This window comes from Sceloporus undulatus, chromosome 2, assembly GCF_019175285.1.
Source record: "Sceloporus undulatus isolate JIND9_A2432 ecotype Alabama chromosome 2, SceUnd_v1.1, whole genome shotgun sequence".
NCBI lineage: Eukaryota > Metazoa > Chordata > Lepidosauria > Squamata > Phrynosomatidae > Sceloporus > Sceloporus undulatus.
The window spans coordinates 186,998,338-187,019,463 of record NC_056523.1 but is presented as its reverse complement, the minus strand read 5'-3'; the positions used below and the strand labels follow the sequence as shown (position 1 = coordinate 187,019,463).

The 21,126-nt window shown below is 42.5% G+C and overlaps 2 protein-coding genes across 2 annotated transcripts; one reads left to right on the top strand and one right to left on the bottom strand.

Moving 5' to 3' along the window:
- Positions 1–3,317: 3,317 nt before the first annotated feature.
- LOC121920499 (lysozyme C-like) lies at positions 3,318–7,969 on the top strand. Its single transcript, XM_042447638.1, has 4 exons — positions 3,318–3,465; positions 3,985–4,143; positions 4,337–4,415; positions 7,906–7,969. Exons 1-4 carry the CDS (start codon positions 3,318–3,320, stop codon positions 7,967–7,969), a joined length of 450 nt encoding a protein of 149 aa, XP_042303572.1.
- A 4,888-nt stretch (positions 7,970–12,857) lies between these two features.
- LOC121923570 (lysozyme C-like) lies at positions 12,858–16,228 on the bottom strand. Its single transcript, XM_042454111.1, has 4 exons — positions 16,075–16,228; positions 14,106–14,264; positions 13,832–13,910; positions 12,858–13,187 (listed from the first exon to the last, which is right to left on the bottom strand). Exons 1-4 carry the CDS (start codon positions 16,205–16,207, stop codon positions 13,124–13,126), a joined length of 435 nt encoding a protein of 144 aa, XP_042310045.1. The 5' UTR covers positions 16,208–16,228; the 3' UTR covers positions 12,858–13,123.
- Positions 16,229–21,126: the final 4,898 nt, after the last annotated feature.

The following is a 21,126-nucleotide window of genomic DNA, read 5'->3' as shown; positions in this document are numbered from 1 at the left end:
CAGCCTTTTCTCTAGACATGCATAGGCAAGAAACAGCTCCTTTTAAGAACAAACAATGCAAAATGTGTAGCTCATCCATAATCTGTAATGAACAGTTCACACAATCCTGAGTGTTTTGGTTCAAACATTCACAAAAAATGTCCTTAAAACAGAATGCTCTTCTTCCTTTGACTTGCTATGTGCAATAGTTATACTTTCTTTGGCAATTCCTTATCCCTCCAGGCAAGTCACCCCTGCCACCTCTGGTATGACACTGTATACATGTGGAGTTACCTGTAACCCAGTCCAGTTCTCTAGTGGCTGGACCCCTGCCTATTTTATAGCGTACTTTTCTTTCCACATCACTCAAGATTGTTTCTTCTCTCCATTGTTATTTGAATTCTGCCACTGAACATAATGTTTCTTTTCTTTCTTTCTTTCTTTCTTTTTTTTGTAGTAAGCCCTTTATTCAGTTACTCCAAATTTTCGTCTTGTTGTTACTTGTATCCTTACAGGCAGTTGCTATAACTTCATACAATAATTTCAGAGTGATGAGCACTGCATGTGGCCATGGAGGAAAATCAATTTGGAGAGCATGACAAAGCACACATCTACACTTGCATGTCTATACACACACACCACACACACAATAATAGATTGTATATCAAACTGTTTTTGGTAGAGCAAGATATTACCTTGGCATTTGGTATTTGATAATAGCAAGGTATTTGGTAATGGCAAGGTATTACCAAAAGGGAGCAGCACAGCCTCTTCAGCTGAGTCTTTGCTGAACAGATCCTGGATCTCCCTGGGCTCTGGGAGGTCTCTGTAGCTCAGATGCTGAGCAGATCGAAATGGCGATCAAGAGTGAAACCTGCAATATTAAATACAAGTTGTGGCATCAGCTTTTTGTGGGCCAGGTCCTACTTTATCAAATCCATGATGTTGAGACTCATACTTTGAACATATGAGAAGGCATGACTTACTAGAAAAGACAGTTATGCTTGGGAAGGTAGAAGGCTGTAGGAAAAGAGGAAGACCACATTGCAGATGGATAGATTCAGTCAAGGAAGCTATGGCTGTCCTGAGTCTGCAAGACCTAAGCAGGGCTGTTGGTGACAGGGTGACTGGTCTCTCATGCACTGGGTTGCCATAAGTTGAAGATTGAACAAGAGCAACATCCTATAGACCAAGGCCTATTAATCCTGGGGCCCCAGCATTATTTTTTAAATTTGTTTTGTTCTCCAGTCCTGTGCTCTTCCTCGACCTTCCTACTCAAACTCTTTCCACCCCAATTTTGTTTCCAAACAAATCAAAACAGTCATTTCTGGTTTTTTTCTAGTGGCGATTTTGCCCTCTTATACTTTGCTCCCCCTCAGTGAAACACCCAAAGGGCTTGCCATCATGGCTAAAGGGGCAATGAGCAGATGATATCTTCACTCATAGGTCACCCCCCTGTCTCTTATTTCTTTTTGGCATTACCAGTATCTTTATTATATTCTATTTCTATTAGCACAATCAATTTTCTTCATGCTGTTGTGTATCACCCCAGAAGCCATCTGCCAGAAGAGTAATTTAGAAATATGGTCTGAGTATCCTTTATGGTGTAGTGGTTTGAGTGTTGGACAGTGACTCTGGAGACCAGGGTTCAATTCCCATCTCAGCCATGAAACCACTGGTGCAAGTCACATGCTCTCAGCCTCAGAAGATGGCAATAACAAACCTCCCCTGAACAAATCTTGCCAAGAAAACCCCAAGATAAGTTCACTGTCTTAGGGTTGCTGCAAGTTGGAAACAACTTGAACACACACAGTACACATATGTATCCTTTATCTGAAAATCCCAAATATTCCAAAATCCAAAACAACAAGCAACAAATGTAAGTTATTTCTGACGTCTAATCGTTATTGCTTTTTGGCTTTGATGGCAATGTGTGCCAAATACATTGGTTCAGAAAGCTATGTTGGAGAAAATGAAATCAGAGCCTCCTAAAGTAGTGGTATTACTAGGATGTGCGGGGGTGATGGCCCACATTGGATCATTTGGATGACACCCCAGAAGAGGGGTGACACCTGGTGGGACCCTTGTTCAGCTTTTCCCCTCTGCCATCATGGTGAAGGAGAGGGTTTTTAAAAAAATATCTGGGGCTTGGGGGGAGCTCTATGGACCACACCCTTGGCTTAGGATCATGAAAGAAACTTCCAGGGAAGGTGGTAGTCTCTCTGCCAATGGGTGTTTTGAAGTGGAAATTGGGTGCCTTAGCTATGGATTTCTCTTGTTGTTCTATCCAATACTCCAGTTCCATGGCTCTGTACTCCAAAAAGTAGTAAGTGGGCCTTGCTGTGTTTTTTGGAAGGGGTCTCTGCTTGTTCTGCCGAGTGAATGCCCCAAAGGCCTGCCATAGCAGCATCCTGGAGTCCTTAATCAACACCCTCCCATTTCTGGTAATCTGGCCTTCAAATGGACTCTGTGGGATTGGTATGTCCTAATACTGTTGCTTCAAGCAAGACTTCTAATAGCTGAGGCAAGCACTGGCATGTCCCAATGCTGTAATACCTATCAAGTAATATCTCAGGCAAGCACTGGCACATCTGTTTTCCAAGCACCAATTCTTAGTGCCCCAATATTGCCTCCTAAATGTTTCTTCCTTCTGACCCAGTCCAGAATTGTGCTTAGACAACTCAGAAAGGCTTGATACATTATCCTTGTTTGTATCAGGCACATGAATGCTAGGAAGGAAGGGGGAAAAGTCTAAGTGGCACATTGAGAAGGAAGGTGGATTGCTGGGAAAACAGTCTGTGTATGACCTATAGGGGAACAAGTGCTTTATGTAGGCCAGTTTTGGGGAACAGCAGGGTGATGTTGGGAAATGTGAGGAATTTCAAACACAGGAATCATTGTCTAGGCAGAAGCTGAACAACTACCAGTCCCATATCAATGAAATAAACTCTGGACTTTCTCACATGAGGCTGTCAAAGTAGAATGATGGCTTCTGTGGCTGTACCTTATCACACACCGTTGTCCTTTAGCATTATCTGAAATGCTTGTGTTCAGAGGTGGTTTGGATTTCAAATATTTTTATTTTTATTTTGTTCAACTACAAGTCTAGACCAGGTGACACAAGAAGGAAAGATTTATGAGGAAACACTGTGACACTCCATTAGCGCACTGGCCCTGAATCCAAGTAGCCAATGTACTCCTGATTCCTGGCAGATGTGGAAGGCGATGATCTAAGGGCTTCACACTTTGTGCCTCATGGTGAGACAACCCAAGACTCCAGGATGATAAAAGCAGAAGCCACGCAGGAGCTGTTCATCCATCTGACAAACTTTGCCAAGATGGAGACACTTGTATTCTTGGGTGTCTGCCTTGTTGTAGCCCTGACTGTGCCCAGTGCTGAAACCAAGAAATTCAGCCAATGCGAACTGGCTCAGGTCCTGAAGAAGAGTGGCATTGATGGCTTTGTGAGCACCAAAGTGGCTGACTGTGAGTACCCACTTGGCCTTTGTCCAGACGGTAGAAGAATTACCCCAGGCAATGCTGCTTTAGAATTGTGGGAGTTGTAGTCCAAAAGAGGAGCATTAAAAAAAGCTTTGGAGCCCATAGGTTAAAAAAGACTTGCTGAGGGATCAAGACGTCTTCACTGGGTCAGAAATGCAAGGGTGAAGGGGGAGAATTATCTTGCTGGCAGATATCATTTTCCTTATGGTTCCTCAGAAGACAAGCCCCATCTCTGATGGAAATGACCTAGGCGGCCAATCAGAAATGTGTTCAGAAGTTGCTCCACTGATTATTCTGATCTTAAATGTCAATAAAGAAATGAAAAATAGCCAGTTTTTACTATATGGGCTATTGTCACTGAAAATATACAAGTGTGTATTTGGAAATAAAATTCAAAATATTGCTTATGAGAGGCAACCAGGATGACAGGCACAGAAGGGATCATTCCTGACTATGGGAGTTCAGTTCTTGGTAATGTGACCTGACCTCCTGATCTTTCTGCAGGGGTCTGTCTGGCAAAATATGAGAGTTCTTATGACACCAAGGCAATCAATGATAATGGCAATAGCCGTGACTATGGGATCTTCCAGATCAACAGCAAACATTGGCATGACGATGGAAGGACTCCAGATGCCAAGAATGCCTGCCACATTGATTGCAGAAGTACGTCTATATGTGTGTGTACATATGCATTGGTGGGGGGATATGAATTGGAGGCAAAAATCACAGCCATTGACATCTAATTATGAACACTCTATTCCACACTCTGGCTTTCATTTTGGACCAAGCCATCTTTACAATGTCCATCTGCATCTTTTTTGTCATGATCATTCCAATTTGTTTCCTCTCTCTTAAGAATTGCTGAATGATAACATTGAAGATGACCTCAAATGTGCCAAGCAAATAGCAGAGGAGGCCAAAGGATTGACACCCTGGTAAGTCGAATTAGGGGTCAAATGCGGGGAGGGGTGGTTAATTGTGGAGGGGAAGCTGGTAGATTTTTAGATTAGTTAGGGGGGAGGTGTGACAAGAAGAGAGAGAAACTTGGGAGCCCACCTGCTTTTTGGTTCTGGCTTAATCACCATTATCTTCAGCCCATTCCACTGCTATTATTATATGAAGCCCTCCCTTCAGCCACCATCTTAGGGGGAGAGAGGCAGGCTAGCTCCAACTGCCTGCCTGAAAGAAGAAAAAGCCCTCCTTCCGACCACCATCTTGAGGGGGAGAGAGGCTTGGCCTGAAAGACTAAGAGCCCTCCTTCTGACCACCATCTTGAGGGGGAGAGAGGCCTGTTATGTTTTATTTTGACTTTGTATTGTACTTGCTGTTGTACACCGCTTTGATCTAATTTGGAAAAGCGGTATATAAATAACATTATTATTATTATTATTATTATTATTATTATTATTATTATTATTAAGCACCTCCCTACACATTACCAGTAAGGGACTCCATCCCTCAACAGTCCTACACCAGTTTCCATAGACCAGTGATGGTGAAAGTTTTGGAGCCCGAGTGCCCAAACTCAGTGGCGTTGCTGCACTGGGTGTCACCTGGTGCTGGGGGGGATTTAGGGAAGGGGATTCTGGGGGTGGGACTTCTGGGGGGGAAAACCCAAGGCACATTCTATCAGCCTCAGAAGAAAGCAATGGCAAAGCTCTTTTAAAGAAATCTTGCCACAAAAACCCCATGGATGACCTCATTATGCCTCACAATCCTACAGTTCCCAGAATCCCAATGAATGCAAGATGCGGGACTTCCACCCATAAGGGCCATGCGATGCCCCATCTTGATGCAGCTCAGTTTTCCATAGGAGAACCAGGTTCCAGCAACGAGCCAATCCAGCCACGCATGCCTCTCCGCCCCTCCTTGCTGTGGCTGGGCATTCCCGAGGCAAACTGAGCCACGACAAGAAGCTGGGCCAGGTATGTGCACCCTGCCCTCCACCCCTACTTCCCATGGCCACCGTGTGCCCTTGGAGATGGCTTCGCTTGCCAGAAAGGGCATGCGTGTTACAGGTTCACCACCATGGCCCTAGACCAAAGACTGGAGATACAAATTCCTATCTCTCCATAGCTATCCCTGTCTAATTCACTGCTCAAAGACCTCAAAAATCTCAATTGAATTTGGGCCTTGATTAGAAATTGACATAGGAGGGATGGGGCTGGCGTGAAATGAGTGGTCTCTCCTTTGCTAAACAAAAGGCCTCCAGGAAAGAAAGAAAGAAAGAAAGAAAGAAAGAAAGAAAGAAAGAAAGAAAGAAAAGGAAAGGAAAGGAAACAAAAGCCTGTCTTTAAGGGGATATGACAATGGCACTAACCTTCCTACAGCAGCTTGCTTTCATTCCCTTTGCAGTAAAAGGAACATTAGTTCTGACTTGTTAGAGGTTTCTTATCAGTGATGGAGGAAGAAACATACTATCATAGGTTGATTCCCAGCATCTCTCCAGTTGACAGGAAACAATGTTAGAGGGACTCACTGCCAGTGGGAGCAACCCCCACAATCCCTCAATCCATATTGCAGCCAAGGATACGTAACAAATTAAGAGAACATTCAATGCAAAATGAAAGTATACTAGATGGAAACTCCCAGAAATTCAAATTAAAAAGTAACTAATTTACAACCACCTTTGCAGAGCCAAAGGAAAAATCCTCTCTCAGTTCTGCGTGGAGAGCATGGATATTATTGCATTAGCTTTGCTGCTGGGATAGATCTGGGATGTAACTTTCTTACTGCATTCACCCATCACTGGGCAGTATGCAGCCAGTATGCAATCCAGGCTTTTCTCACAGCTTTTCAAGAATAGGATTTTCCCATTCTTGAAAAGATGCAGGACAAGCTTGGAGAAGCCTACAGGCTGCATACTGCCCAGTGATGGGTGAATGTGATAAGATCTGCCTTAAGAAAGTTACATTTTGGGTCTATCCCAGCAGTGAAACTAATGAGATAATTTCCTATGTTTCCAGCTCCATTGCTGAAAAGAAACATCTCACAGGTAAAGACCAATGTTCCATCTTCCAGCAATAGAGGTGGAAACTTCCTATCATGGGACATATCAAATCTCCCTGACTGATGGGGTGGGTGAACTGAGGCATATCACTTATGTGGAAATACAGACCATAATACACCTCTTCTGATTCAAAAGTATCCAAGCAATAGTGGCATACAAATGTGGAAGGTGAAGGCCATGTTGCTGACCTACATATATCTATGATGGATGTGTTTGTTGCTAGTGGAGCAAAGGTAGCTGCATTGCAAATGGAGTGATTAACAACTGTTCCCAGCAGCAATATCCCAGTCTTGTTGTAGCATGTTAAAATACATCCAAGGTGTGCCATGATTTTTCAAATTCCTTCTTTGGATTAGGACAAAAGAATGGTAAAATTATTTCTTGAAGCCTGTGAGATGCCACCTTGATCTGTGTCATCATGCTGAGCCACACTGTCTTCATGTTTAATTCTTCCTTTATGTGATCTGCTTTCAAAAAGTTTAGGTATGCTTCAGCTCAAGTTATTAGAGATGTTGCTCATGCCATCAGTGACCTGGATCAGGTCTGCCCTTTGCGGTTCACACGCACCTTTGCTGTCACCTTCTCTGTTTGGATTAGGACTGACCTGTTTTGTACTTGTGGATGAAAAGTTCAAAGAGCCCCTCTTCCAACTGTGCTAAGGTCCTTTCAGGCTCACCATCTTGCTGCACAATCCTGTCTGGGATTGAGGTTTACACCATTTGGTTCTCCTCTTCAGACTGTGCCAGGCCCCTGTGGTCTTTTAGCCTTTTCAGTGTGGCAGAGGTAAAATATTTTCCAGACATATGGCTAAAGTTGGGCATATTTGCCTCACCTCACAGCATAGCTTCTTAACTCTCTCTGCCAGGCCGCTCCTCAGAAGAAAAGGACAGAAAAATGAAAGGATATAATAAAAGCTAAAGAATGTTCTTGTTTTTATAGACAGTGTCCAAGGTAGGAGAAAGCAGACTATAAATATAAGAAAAACAGAGAAGGAAGATTAAAGTCTTGAAGATAAAGCAAAGAAATTAAAAAAAAGAAAGAAAGAAAAGAAAAAAGAAAAACACAGCCTACGAGCCAAAGCAGTAAATAGACTGAGGAATTGTGTTGGTTGCTCCCTTTAGTGGTGGCTCCCTCTAAGTCTACTTCGAGACTATAAAAGCAATGAGGAGGATTAACCCATAATAGGATGTTTCCTCTTCCATTGCCGGAAAACTAGTGCGGACAGAGTGGTCTCTCCTTTGATAATCAGCAGGGCTCTAGGTTAAAAAAGAATAAGAAACTAAACAAAAAGAAATAATACCTTTTCTCTCTGGGGATATGAGAGTGTCAGTAGCCTTCTTGGAGCAGCTTGGTTTTATTTCCTTTGCAGTAAACGTGGAATTTCAGTCCCTCCTCCCCATCTTCTTTCATTGCAGGATTGGTTGGAAGAATCACTGCCAAGGGAAAAAAGTTGATAAATATGTCAAGGGTTGCTTCTAGTCCAGATGCAACAGGGTCTGAAGACAAGACTGCTATGGGGAGAGTTGGCAGTTGAAATGTCGAGGTGGTGGCAGCAACTGGGCATCAGTAGCAGATTGGGGGGCAGGGGGGAGGATGAATTAGCAAAATGTGTCCAAGCAGGCCATCTTGGTGTTTGTGTAACTACCAAGCATGCAAAATGGCCTGATCCAATCTATGGACGTTATCACATGGGGGGAAAGCAGATGTTTAAAATAACATTATCCCATGAAAATTGTGCAGTCGCAGTGAAGATTTTCAAACACATCGCGATTAAAGAGGACTTATCCCAGCAATAACCTGGTAATAACCAGCAACAAATCATTCATAGGATTTCGACTTTGGGCTATTGGATTTCTTAGACAGTACAACTATTGCATACAAAAGACTTTGTACAAACAACAACAACAACAGAATTCTCCATCAAGAAAACCAAAATAGCAAGATTTTGTAAATTACGCAGTATTGCTTTTATTTAGTGGAGAACCTGGATATAAATAATAAAATGTAATTATGTGCTAACTAGCTACCTCTTTATCCCAAGGAGCCCAGAAGAGTCCATTTGTGGACACTCACTTTCAGAGTTTAGGAATAGTTCCCACTTCCATGGCATAATGAGCCACTTAATTTCTGGGCAAAGTACAAAGAGTTGGTTATTACCTTTAAAGCCCAACATGGTTTGGGTCCAGGCTACCTATGGGTCCAGGCTACCTCCTCCCATATTACCTGCCCCATACACTCAGGACCTCTGGGGGACATTTACTTCACCAGACTGGCACCTGTAACTCAGAGGACTTTTTTATTGTCTGATATAGACTGTGGAATAATTCCTAGCCTGTTGGAAGAGATTTGACAGCTAAACATGCTGCCCAAATTTAAAACAGTATTAAAGAGCTGTCTCTTCCAGCAGGCCTAAAGAGTCGGTTTTAAACTATGAATTCTAAATTGGGATATTTTAATTTTATGATAAATGATTTTAATGCATGCTATGTTTATGTGTTTTAATTTAAAGTGTTTAAATGGTTTTAAGTGTTTTAATATGTGTTCTACCCCACCTTGATACTTGCTTACCCTCTAGTGATGCCACTGCTAATGCGATGCTTGAAGCAGAAGTGTATCTTATATTATTTTTGAACACTCCTACTACAAACTCACTGCCTAGTTTTACCTAGTTCCTATTTGGATCGTGAGAAACATGCTGGTTGTCATATTCTGGGAGCTGTAGCCCAAAAATAGTGGGTTTTTAAAAACTGTGCAGCTAGCGGCCTATCTAGTCAAAGCACAATATCCACTATCTGCAGATCAGACATTCAGGTCATTTCATGTGGCATACACACCAGTCAAAGAAGCAGCTGTCTCTAATACTGTTGCATCAACCAAGACTCCTAAGAAATATCTCAGACAAGCATTGATACACCCATTTCCCAAGTGCCAATTCTCAGTGCTCCAGTGTTGCCTCACTAATGTTTCTTCCTTCTGATCCAGTCCACAGTTGTGCTTGGCCAACTCAGATGAGCTTGGTACATTATCCTGTATTGTATCAGGTAAATGAAGATTGTTTAGAAAGATAGAATGAAAAAAGAAAAAATGTGTGTGAGAGAGCCCATGGGGTGGTTTCTGATACAGACTGGAAGCTTGTACAGGAAGTTGAAGTTGTTGGTCTGAATCAAACTACATCTTGACTCAAGCAAAATACAAGTAGGTCATACAGGTAGGTCAAACAATCCAGGTGGGTCATAGATGCTTTGTTGCAGAAAGAGAGTTGGCTTATTGCTTAGTATTGGTGGTGGAACAGCAAGGCTGCATATGGTCCATGGCAATCACATCTTCTCACACCTGTGGCCAACACATTGCTCATAGCTCCACATTGGCCTTGCCTCAATTGGTCCTCTGTTGTTGCCAGCATGATGGTTGGTTACATCTAAATCGTACCTTTTCTCTAAAGAGGTCAAGGTGGTGACCTGGTCAACATGAATCTGGTACAATATAGAGACCACGTGTCTTTAAAAGCTGTGAGCCATGTGTAGACGCAGCCAGGTGCTCCTCTCAGGAGGGCTTCATCTCCCACATATAAGCTTCTGCAATTAAAAAGAAGCTCATCAAGTTTAATAGGGCTTACTCTATTGTATGGATCTTTGGGGCTGCACTCTTCATGATTTCCCTAACTGATTTTTTGGGGGGCACAGTAGGAATTCTCTGGGAACACTAGGACCTACTCATCCCAATCTCTGTAAACAACAGAGACTGGAATATACTGCCCAAGTGGCAATCCTTGAAACTAAGGACAGAAATCATATTGATCTCCATCCTTATTGTTGAAAGTATTTCTAAACCACTCTTCATCCAGATAACTTCTGGGGTGGCATACAAAGGCATGATGAAAAAGGGTTTTGTGTCACTAGAGATGGAATGCACTAAAATACCAGTGACAAGAATGGCCAGGAGGTAGGGAGGTGCCCTCTGGTTGTAATGGTCATGAGATAAGAGTGCTCTTCCACCAATCCTAGCTTTATCATCATGACAGCAAATACTGTTTAAACCAATGGTGCAAGGACATATCTTCCCTTCTAGATGTTGCTGCACCACAAATCCCATCATCTCTCACATGGCAGTCTTTATGGTTTGTCCATGATGGATGTTGTTTGGAAACAGGGATGATGCTGAACACAAGGGACCTGATTGCATGACTTTAATGCTTACAGCTGGTCTGTGCATTGAATGGAAGTATAGAAACCATCAGGTCAGTATCCCTGAGGCAGGGCTTTAGGCCTCCCAGTCCCTCCCTCCTTCCCTCTCTTGCCTCTTCCTCACTAGTGCTGGTGTCTTTCCCTCCCTTCTGAGTTCCCTCCTCCTACCATGGCATGGTTAGCCTTTTGACATCATTTGGAAAAGATGCTTCTCTTTCCCTTTGTATTCAAGGCATACAAGTGCCATATGGAGCATTCAGAGTCTTAACCAGCCATGGCCTCTTTCAGCATACTCCATTCCCTCTCCTTGTCCCCCTCCCACCAATTCTGTGTCCACCACCAAACATGCTCAGTCCTCTTTGGGCTGATTTGTAGACTTCCTTGTCACCACTATTTACTTCTTCGGGGGTTTATTTTTCTGAAGACTTTGCTCCGTCTGAGAGGTGGATGTTAGATGTTACGAACACCTTTGCAAGTTGCCAATAAATTATTGCTATTCTGCAAACTTTGGGGTTCCTGAACCTAAAGGATGCCTTCCTGTCATGTGTGGATGGTGATGTTTTGCCTACATAAGTTTCCATCAATAGCTGGTGTCTCATATATAAAATGGCAAATTCAAGGTTTGGTTTTTGGAATTTATATATTTTTTGAAGATTTTCAAGCCATGGATGCTTTAATCAGAGGGCTGACTGTACAGGCAGAGACAGGCCATAGGAAAAGAGGGAGAGCATGCTAGGAGTGGATGGACTCACTCAAGCCATAGACTTGAGTATGAAAAGCATGAGCAGATTTCAGATGATCAGGACTCTTGGAGGTCTCTTACTCAAAGTGTTTCCATGAGTTGACTTGATGGCAAATAAGAACACAACAAAGGCAACTGACTGGAGGGCAAATGTTGGTTTTGGGGATCCTCCCACCCCTACCCCAGAGCAATACAAAACCTACGGTGGGGGGGGGGGGGAGCAGGAACGAGGCTAGAAACTCATGTCTATGTTAGTACAAACCCTGGTTTTATATTATGCAGATGAGAGAGGAGGAATACTAAATGAGATGTTGATTTCTAACCCCTTCCAGGCTTGTTTTCTGTGGGTAGAGGAGGGACTGGGCACCTGCACCTTATTCCAAGGCCAAATTGTTTCTAGGCCTTCAAGGAATGAAAATACTGGGAGTTTTTCCCCACTGATTTTTTTGGGGTGGTGGTGGTGGTGAGCAGGTGCTGTTGGAGATGGAGGCTTTAACAGGAGAGGCTTGGATAGGACTCCACAAGACCATGGTACAAATCCCCACACAGCCACTATCTGACCTGAGCCAGGCACACTCTCTCAGCCTCAGAGGAAGGGAATGGCAAACCTTCTCTGAATAAATTTTTACAAGAAAACTGTGATAGAATTGTGAAGTTGAAGGCTTTCAAGGCTGGTATCCATAGTTTTTTGTGGGTTTTTTGGCCTATGTGGCCATGTTGGCCTAGAAACTCTTCTAGAACATGGCCACATAGCCCCAAAAACCCACAAAAAACTATGTGATAGAATTGTCATAAGTCAGAGTTGACTGGAAGGGACAGAACAACTAATGGTTAGAAGTGCTCTCAGCCTGTATGTAATGTTACACAGAGACATTGATTGTGTAACGGGGGATCCAGTTTTGCCAGAAGATGACCAGTCTGGAATCTCCTGAGGTTGAACAGGATCTGCCTCCCTCTTCTGGCAATACTTTGCTCATGCCACAGTACCAAAAATAGCTTGCAGCTTTGACTAGATAGACTGCTAACTGCAGGTTTTTTTTAAAACCTACTTTTTTGGACTACAGCTCCCAGAATATGACAACCAGCATGGTCACTGGCCATTCTATCTGAGTAATTCTGGGAACTGTTATCAGAATTGTAGCTTTTGTGGGATCAGATAGCTAGGCAGTTCCCAGATGGGAACTGGGTAAAACTATGCAGTGGATTTGTAGTAGGGGAGTGTTATAAAATAATATAAGAAGGGAATAATATACACTGAGCTCATTCTGTGCTTTAGCTTTTCTGACTTTAAAAATTCCCTTGTAAGCATCCTAGCCTCTATTTGCCCCTAAAATGTCTGTGCCATTACACACCACTTGTAAGCTCCAACCAGCTCAGAGCTCATTTTTCCAAAAGCAAACAACAAAAGAAATCCAACTACTACAAAACAAGGGAAGAAGTCTTCTATGCATCCTTTTTATTTAGCATCCACAGTAGTACATATGAAGGCTTTGGAGAGAGTCATAGATTGGATCAGATCATCTTGCCTGGTTGGTAGTTCACAATCACAAGATGGCTGCTTGGACACATGGTGCTATTTCAGACCCCCCCCCCCCCCCCACAATCTACTACTGATCCCCAGTTGCTGCCACCACCTCGAAAATTCAGCTGCCAACTCTTCCCACAGCAATCTCATCTTCAGAGCCTGTTGCGTCCTGAGTTTCTGGACTAGAAGCAGCCCTTGATATATTTAGAAACATTTTTCCCTTTGCAGTGTTTCTTCCAGCCAACCCTGCAAAGAAAGAAGATGAGGAGGGGAAATTGAAATTCCAAGTTTGCTGCAAAGGGAATGAAAGGCAAGCTGCTCCAGGAAGGCTACTGCCACTCCCATACCCCCTTAGAGATAAGTTTTTTTTTCTTTTTGTTTCCTTTCTTGTTCGTTTTGAACCTGGAGCCCTATTGTTTAGCAAAGGAGAGACCACTCTGTCCACACCACCTCCATTCCTCCTAGGTCAATCTCTAATCAAGGCCCAAATTCAGTCAAGATTATTATTACTACTACTACTACTACTACTACTACTACTTTTAAAGTCTTTGGGAAGTGAATTAGGCAAGGATGGTGTAGATGAACTGAGAATCAGTATCTCTAGTCTTTGGTCTGGCAGAATTGTAGTAGGATGAGGTGGAGAACGTTTGCTCTGTTGAGAGCTGTCATCCTTTGCTAGTAATGGACAGTGGAGGCACTTACTGGCAGTGGACTGGGCTAATGCCAACAGTGATTGAGCCAGAACCAAAACACATGTGAGCTCCCAGGTTTCTCTCTCTTTCTGTCACCCCTCTCCGTTTCTCTTGCACACCACTTAGCCAGACAGAGAAACCACCCACTTCCTCCAAAATGAACCAGCCCTCTCATATTTGACCTTTAATTCTACTTACCAGGGAGTCAATCCTTTGGCCTCATGTGCTATCTTCAAGGCACATGTCATGTCATCGTCAAGGTTATCATCCAGGAATTCTTAAGAGAGAGGAAAGAGGTTGGAATGAGCCACACAGGAAAGGTACAGATGGACACTGGAATGATGGTACAGTCCAAAATGGAAATCAGAGTGTGGAAGAGGATATACTTTCATGCTTCTATTGGCTGTTGTTTCTGCTGATAACACACACCCCAACACATCCCCAAATGCATGTGTGCCCCCCATACACTTACTGTTGCATTTAATATGGCAGGCATTCTTGGCACCCGCGGTCTTTCCATCGTCACACCAATATTTGCTGTTGATCTGGAAGAGCCCATAGTCACGGCTATTGCCATTATTATTGATCGCCTTGGTGTTGTAAGAACTCTCATGTTCTACCAGACAGACCCCTGCAGAAAGATTAAGAGGTCAGGTCACGTTATGGAAGACTTAGTTTTCATAGTCAGAAATGACTCCTATGGTTTCTTTCAGATGCCTCTCATGAAGCCCCTCATAAGCAATATTTTGAATTTTATTTCCATATGAACACATATCTTTTCAATGACAATACCTCTCATAATAAAAATTGGCTATTTTTATTTCTTTATTTACATTTAAGATCTGAGCAATCAACAGGGCAGCTTCTGAATATATTTTTGATTGACTGACTGGGCCATTTCCATTAGAGCTGAGGCTTCTCTCAACACTGGGCCAAGCCATCATCTCTTTGTCTGGCCTCAAATTTCCACAGATTACACACCATTCCTGTACTTTGAAAACTCCTACATGTAACACTGCACATGTTCTGATGCATAATTTTCTATGTAGATAACTCCAACATAATTGTTGGACTGACTCTATAGATTTTTCTTTACCAGTCCCTGAATGTTTTCTTCACTTTTGTTTATGCTCCACCCAATCCCAGATAGTATAATACTTTGTCCCTGTTGGTTTGAAAAGGTATTTTGTTGGAGTAAGTTTCTCATTAATAAATCATCCTTTTATTCTAAAACTGTATAGCAGGGATGTGTACAAGTCTTTTACTCTGGTTTCATGTCCAATCTCAAGTCTCTCCCTTTAAGTAAAGGCCAATCTCAAGTCTTTCCCAAGACACTTTCTGGTCAGGTTTCAAGTTGAGTCTTAAGTCTAGGAGCCAACTTTTAACAGGAAAAAAGGAGGCAGGGTCTGTTTCTTGGATGGGAACAGCAATGGGGGTTGAGGTCTATTGAACAGCCTGTCCTCGCTGCACATTGGAGGAGACTTCTAAAGCATTTGAAAAGCTTTTAAAGGATCCTTCCATGGCAAGCCCGTTGCCTAATTAATTTGCTGCATTAGGATGGGTCTTTCCTGCTGCTCAAAGTGAATGATGCCATCAAGTCAGTTGCTAAAATATATAAGTCACAGTGAGCCAGAACAGACAGGCCAAAATAAAGCTGCTTTGGTTCACTTTGAAGGTATGCTGTTTAATGCATGCATCTTAAGAGTCCAAAAGCCGCACCAAAGCCACACTCCAGTCCTAAGGACTGGAGCATAGCTTTGGTGCAGCTTCTGGCATCTTAAGATGTGTGTGTCATTTAAACAGCACACCTCCAAAGTCACCCAAAGCAGCTTTATTTTGGCCTGTCTGTTCCGGCCCAGTATGACCCACGTCCAAATTGAGTTACTGAAGCAAGATGAATCCAACTTGAGGCCAAATCAATTGACTCACATCTACATTGTTGCTGTATATTAATGAAAGAGGTGTGTGTTTATTTCAGATATTTTAATCAATTAGACTAAAATCTGCCTCCACTGGAAATTGGGAAGGTACAAACCAAAGCATCTTCCTTCTAGATCAGGGCTGAGTAGAGCCATTCTTTCCAACAGAGCTTTCTCTCTCCTCCCACCCCTTAAAAAGCAATGACACACTCTAGGAAAGATATAATTATTTCTTAAGAAAAGTGAGGTCTGCCAGTAGATCAATTCTCCCCCTTCAACCCTTGTAGGTCTATCTCAGATCCAGTGAAGAAGTGTTGATCCCTCAGCGAGTGTGTCAAGAAGCCATAGGCGTGAAAAGCAGAGCAGATGGTTTCCAAAGCTTGGACCTTGCTATTTTTGAGTACTGTACAGCTCCCACAGCTCTTAAACAGCATGGCCTGGGACCACGTGGGCTGGGAGATTGAGCAGTAGCCCAAGAAGTAATTCTGCTAAGGTCTGAACAAAGAGTAAGTGGATACTCACAATCAGCCACCTTATCCTTCACATGCTTCTTCAGGTACCGAGCCACATCACATCGTTTCATTTTCTTGCCTTCTGCACTAGGCACAGCCAGGGCTGCCAGAAGGCAGACACCCAAAAACAGAAGCATCTTCATCTTGGCAAAGTTTGTCAGATGGGTGAGCAGCTCATGCCAGGCTCATCCTAGGCACCTGCTTTTATCCTTCTCTGGGTGTCTTGGGTGGCATCTCACCATGGGGCACAAGGCGTGAAGCCCTTACACCATCCCCTCCCACAGATGCCAGGAATCAAATTGGCCACTTGGATGCCCTCATTAAAATCTAAAACATAGTCTGGGACATTGGATTTTTAAAAAAATCAAGAAGGGTTAGAGGAAGCAATTGATAAGAGTTGGGACATCCTTAACCAATACACTAAGTGCCTCAGTGTTTCCTTGCAAATGTTTCCTTCTTGTGACTGCTGGGAAGGGAGGAAGGCTAGTTTCTAGAATAGGAGGCGGCTGAAGGGTAAGTGGAAGATGGCATGAATCAAACTTGATCATTTGCATACCATTAAAAATGATGACCAAGTCTGCTGTGATCAACAGGGCCAGCCGTGAAATATGACCATGACAACTGATGTGTGAAGCAGAGGTGTAACTTATTACTCTCTGATTTAATTTTTGAATGCTTCCACTGCACACTTACTGCCTAGTTTTACTTAGTCCCTATTTGGTTGGTCAGAAACATTTATGCCCTCAGCATTTCAGCCAGGAGGCCAAACTCCATTCATTTCATGAAGTGAGCTGCAGCCCACAAAATCGTGTTGCAAATCAAATTTGTAAATTTTTAATCTTCCACAAGAGTCTGTGATGTTTGGTGCAACAGACTAACACAGCCCCCCTTTGAAAACGCTGAAAAGAATTCCTTTGTTTAATCCAGAAAAACAGTCCAAAATCTGTTACAAAACTTATTCCAATATGGCAGACCTGTTCTTTCCATGCATATTTCTTCAATGCCAGGAGTTGCATAGGCAACCTACCTTCCATAAAATGTTGGGAATTAAGTGAGATACATTATACAGTAGAAATGTTATTTCTAAGTAGTGGTGATCTCTGAGATAATACTGGAAGGGAGACTAGCATGAGCCTTGCCTGTTCACGGACTTTTCTGTGAAAGAATTTAGTTGTAACAACAAAGAAGGGGAGTATGGGAAAGAGAGGAAAAGTGGTGTTTATTAATTGCAACAAATAGGATTTAAACCCACCTGAAATGTGAAATTGAGTGTATTTTGATTAGGCATTTGTAGCACTTGCTGGTCAGTTCCAGGGTGACCAGATGTCATAACTGCAAAGGAGGACAAGGCACCAGAAGATTTAGGCCATTCAAGAAAAATGTAGGACATCACAAAATTAAAGCTAAACAACATTAATATGAATGTAAATTCATACTTTTTAGTCATGTTCAAAATGGAGGACATTTTGGAATTCCCCTTGAGCAGAAGACTGAAATGCAAGACATGTCCTGGTCAGTTCTGACAATGAACATCACTAGACTGGCTCTACAGTTTCTTAATAAAGATTTTCTGAGTTCTGCAAACTGAGGCTTGATTTTCTGAACTTGATATCCTGCTGGACATGACATTCCAAACTCACAACCTAATAGATTCTGCCTGGTTTCCCTGGCAGGTCGGCAGGTCGATACCCAAGACAGAATGAGCTCCCGTCACTAGTCCCAGCTTCTGCCAACCTAGCAGTTTGAAAGCATGTAAAAGAGCAAATAGATAAACAGGTACCATTTCGATGGGAAGGTAACAGAGTTCCATGCAGTCATGTTGGCCCCTGGAATCGTCTTTGACAACACTGGCTTCCTCAGCTTAGTAATGGAGATGAGCACCGAACCCTACAGTCGGACACGACTAGACAATCTCGTCCAGGGAAAACTTTTACCTTTTTAAGGTATCAAACCTAGTATGACATATGTAAATTGTTCAAAGGGCCATATAATACTTCCAGGACAAATGCAAAACTGTTTTGAGTCCCAAATTGGGGGGGGGGGGGAGTGGGATATTAACAATAATGTTGATGCTTTTGATGTGGAGTGATTCCTTCTAAACGTTCTATTTTGTAACTGTCATTGTTTCAATATACTTTTCAAACACTGAAGAGTCAGATCAAGCATCTGCTTCAAAACGCATCTTCTCATCTTACTTTCTCCCAGAATCTCCTATCTCCTTTTCTTGTGATGCATCCAGACATGTCCTGAGCAAGAAGTGTTCCTCTGAAAAATTCTACTCCAAAGGTGAGGAATAGAGATGGAGGCAGTACATGTTGTAACCACGGGATCTGCCAGCAGGCCACATTGCATTGTAGACCAGGGTGGAGAAAGGATCGGCCATCCATCAATGCTGTCCAAAAGCGATACTCATCTTCAGGGAGGGGGAAACCCTACTTCCTCAGCAGGTTTGCATAAATATGTAAATTGGTGTGTGTGCTTCAAGTTCAGCCCTACCCCCAGGAAAGGGGGCGGAGTGAGGATGATGGTTGGCCCTCCATCACAGTTTTTTTCTGTGGAGATTCACAGACAACATACAGTACCCTTCAATCTAAGGTCAACAGTTACTTGCTGAACTATAAAAGAACAAACTACAGTCAGTCCTTCTTATACATGGATATTTTATACACGGATTTAAGCATAAACAGTTTGAAAATGTTCCAAAAAAGTATAAATTTACCTTGATTTTCCATTTTTATAAGGGACACCATTTTGCTATGTCATTATATTTAATGGGACTTGAGCATACACGGATTTTGTTATACACAGGGGATCTTGGAACCAAACCCCAGCGTATAACAAGGGTCCACTGTATACAACCTTGGCTGGTCTGGTCCAAAAGACCAACAAGTCACTCACATTTGACTTGGGTTTGGTAACATTTCTGCTCCCAGTTTCCTTCTCCATTTCCTTCCTCAGTCCTCTAAGCAAGTTACATGTGCCATGACATGATTTACATACTGATTCACCTAATCCAAGTCAACTTTCCACCTCTTTACCTACAGGCCATCTTCCTTCCAACTCCTTATTTTATAGCAGTTGACTTCTTCCTTACATCACCTTCCATTGCTTATTCTTCTTAACTTCCCTCCCTTTGTTGATTTGGCCAAATAATTGTGATTCCAATTTGAATGCCATCCTGAAACATCACTTTTCTATTTTCCCAATTATTCAGTTACTCCAAAACCTGATTTCTTGCTTTCATGCTACTTGTATTGGCTTTACATTTTTGACCCTGCTGTTCAGTCAAAGAGAGTCAGCGTGGCATAGTGGCTTGAGTGCTGGTTTACAACTCTGGAGACCAGGGTTCAATTCTCAGCTCAGCCATGAAACCCACTGGGGGACCTTGGGTAAGCTACACGCTCTCAGCCTCAGGGGAAGGCAATGGCAAACCTCCTCTGAATTAATCTTGCCAAGAAAACCCCATGATAGGTTTGCCTTAGGTTTGCCATAAATCGGAAATGACGTGAGGCAGTCTCTGATACAAGAAGAAAAAGAAGGGTGGGGAGACGATGAGGGAGAAGATTCTTAAAAGTAAACTCAACCACCATTTTCTAAAGTTAAATACTACGTAGTTCTTATTAGCTGGAAACAATGCAGGAGCAGGAAGAGCTGAAATGAACTCATTGACACTATGCAACTATAGTGCTATGCTTTCACTTTAGAGTGTCCATGAATCTTATCCCCTTCTTCTAAAACTTGATGGAATGGCAAGAGTCAAGGGCCCATGTTCACAGCATACACTGATCACAGCTGCTCTAATGGGGATGGAGGAGAGAAGAGTGAACAGACAGGCCGGTGGTTTTCAGTCACTATCCCTTGGCACATTTGTGTGTCACGAAAGGTCCACAAGTGTGCCTCATCATTGAGCCACAAATAAATGACTAGAAGTGCTGTGCAGGTGGAAAGCCACTGTGATAGGCTGAGTATTCCTTGTCTAAGAAAACCTTATGGAATTCATGGGGTCACCATAAGTCAAAAGGCGACTTGAAGGCACACACATACAAAACACACATTTTTCCCTGCAGTAGTTTCAGAAGTGTCAGGATGTGCAGAAAAAGAGGATTGCATGTAAATACTGTGGGTTCTTGTTATCCACAGGCTTGTCATCCACAGATTTGAACTTCTGTGGACAGCAAGCCTTGTTATTATTAATGAAGGCATGTGCATACAGCTGCATGGCCATAGAGAACAATGAGACTCAAGGTCTCACATTTTTTCTTATCCATGGAGGGGTAGAAAAAAGATCTCCTGTGGATATAAGGGGACGATTATATTGTCTACAATGAGGAAAATGCATTTGTTGCTGTTGTGTGCTTCCAAATCAACTTGACTTATGGTGACTCTTAGGCAAACTTATCATGGTATTTTCACAGCAAGTTTCTTCAGAGGGGTTTGCCATTGCCATCTGCTGAGGCTGTGAGAGTATGATTTGCCCAGGGGAGCATGAAAAATACAATCTATTATGTCAAGCTATTCATCTAAATATACAGAGTAATAGATTTTATTAATAATTCTTAATTGTCCTGTGCCTTCAAGATGTTTCTGACTAATGGCGACCTTAAGGTTATCACAGGGTTTGCTTTTGCCTCACTCAGAGACTGAGAGTGTGTGACTTGCCCATGTTGACTCAGTGGGTTTCCATGGCTAAGCAGGCATTCAGACCCTGGTCCCCAGCAGTAGTGTCACTAAGGCTGGTGTCACCTGGTGCAGTAACTCATGCTGTCACCCTCCCTCCTCCCATTCCACACCATACAGAATCCCTAGTAATATTTTTTGTACTAATGTTACCCATAAATTGTAATTGCCATATATTACTAAATGCAATGATAATAGTTGTGACATAAACAGGAAACAAAATTAAAAGGATACCTTTAAATTACAATATCATATGCACAGAATAAATGTATTTACATATACATAGTTTCGTGAAGTTGAAGTGCAAATTTGATAAAACGTGTTGTTTTTAAATAAAAATGTAAAACAATTAAATTTTATTTTTTTTAAAATTAAGAATTTTGAA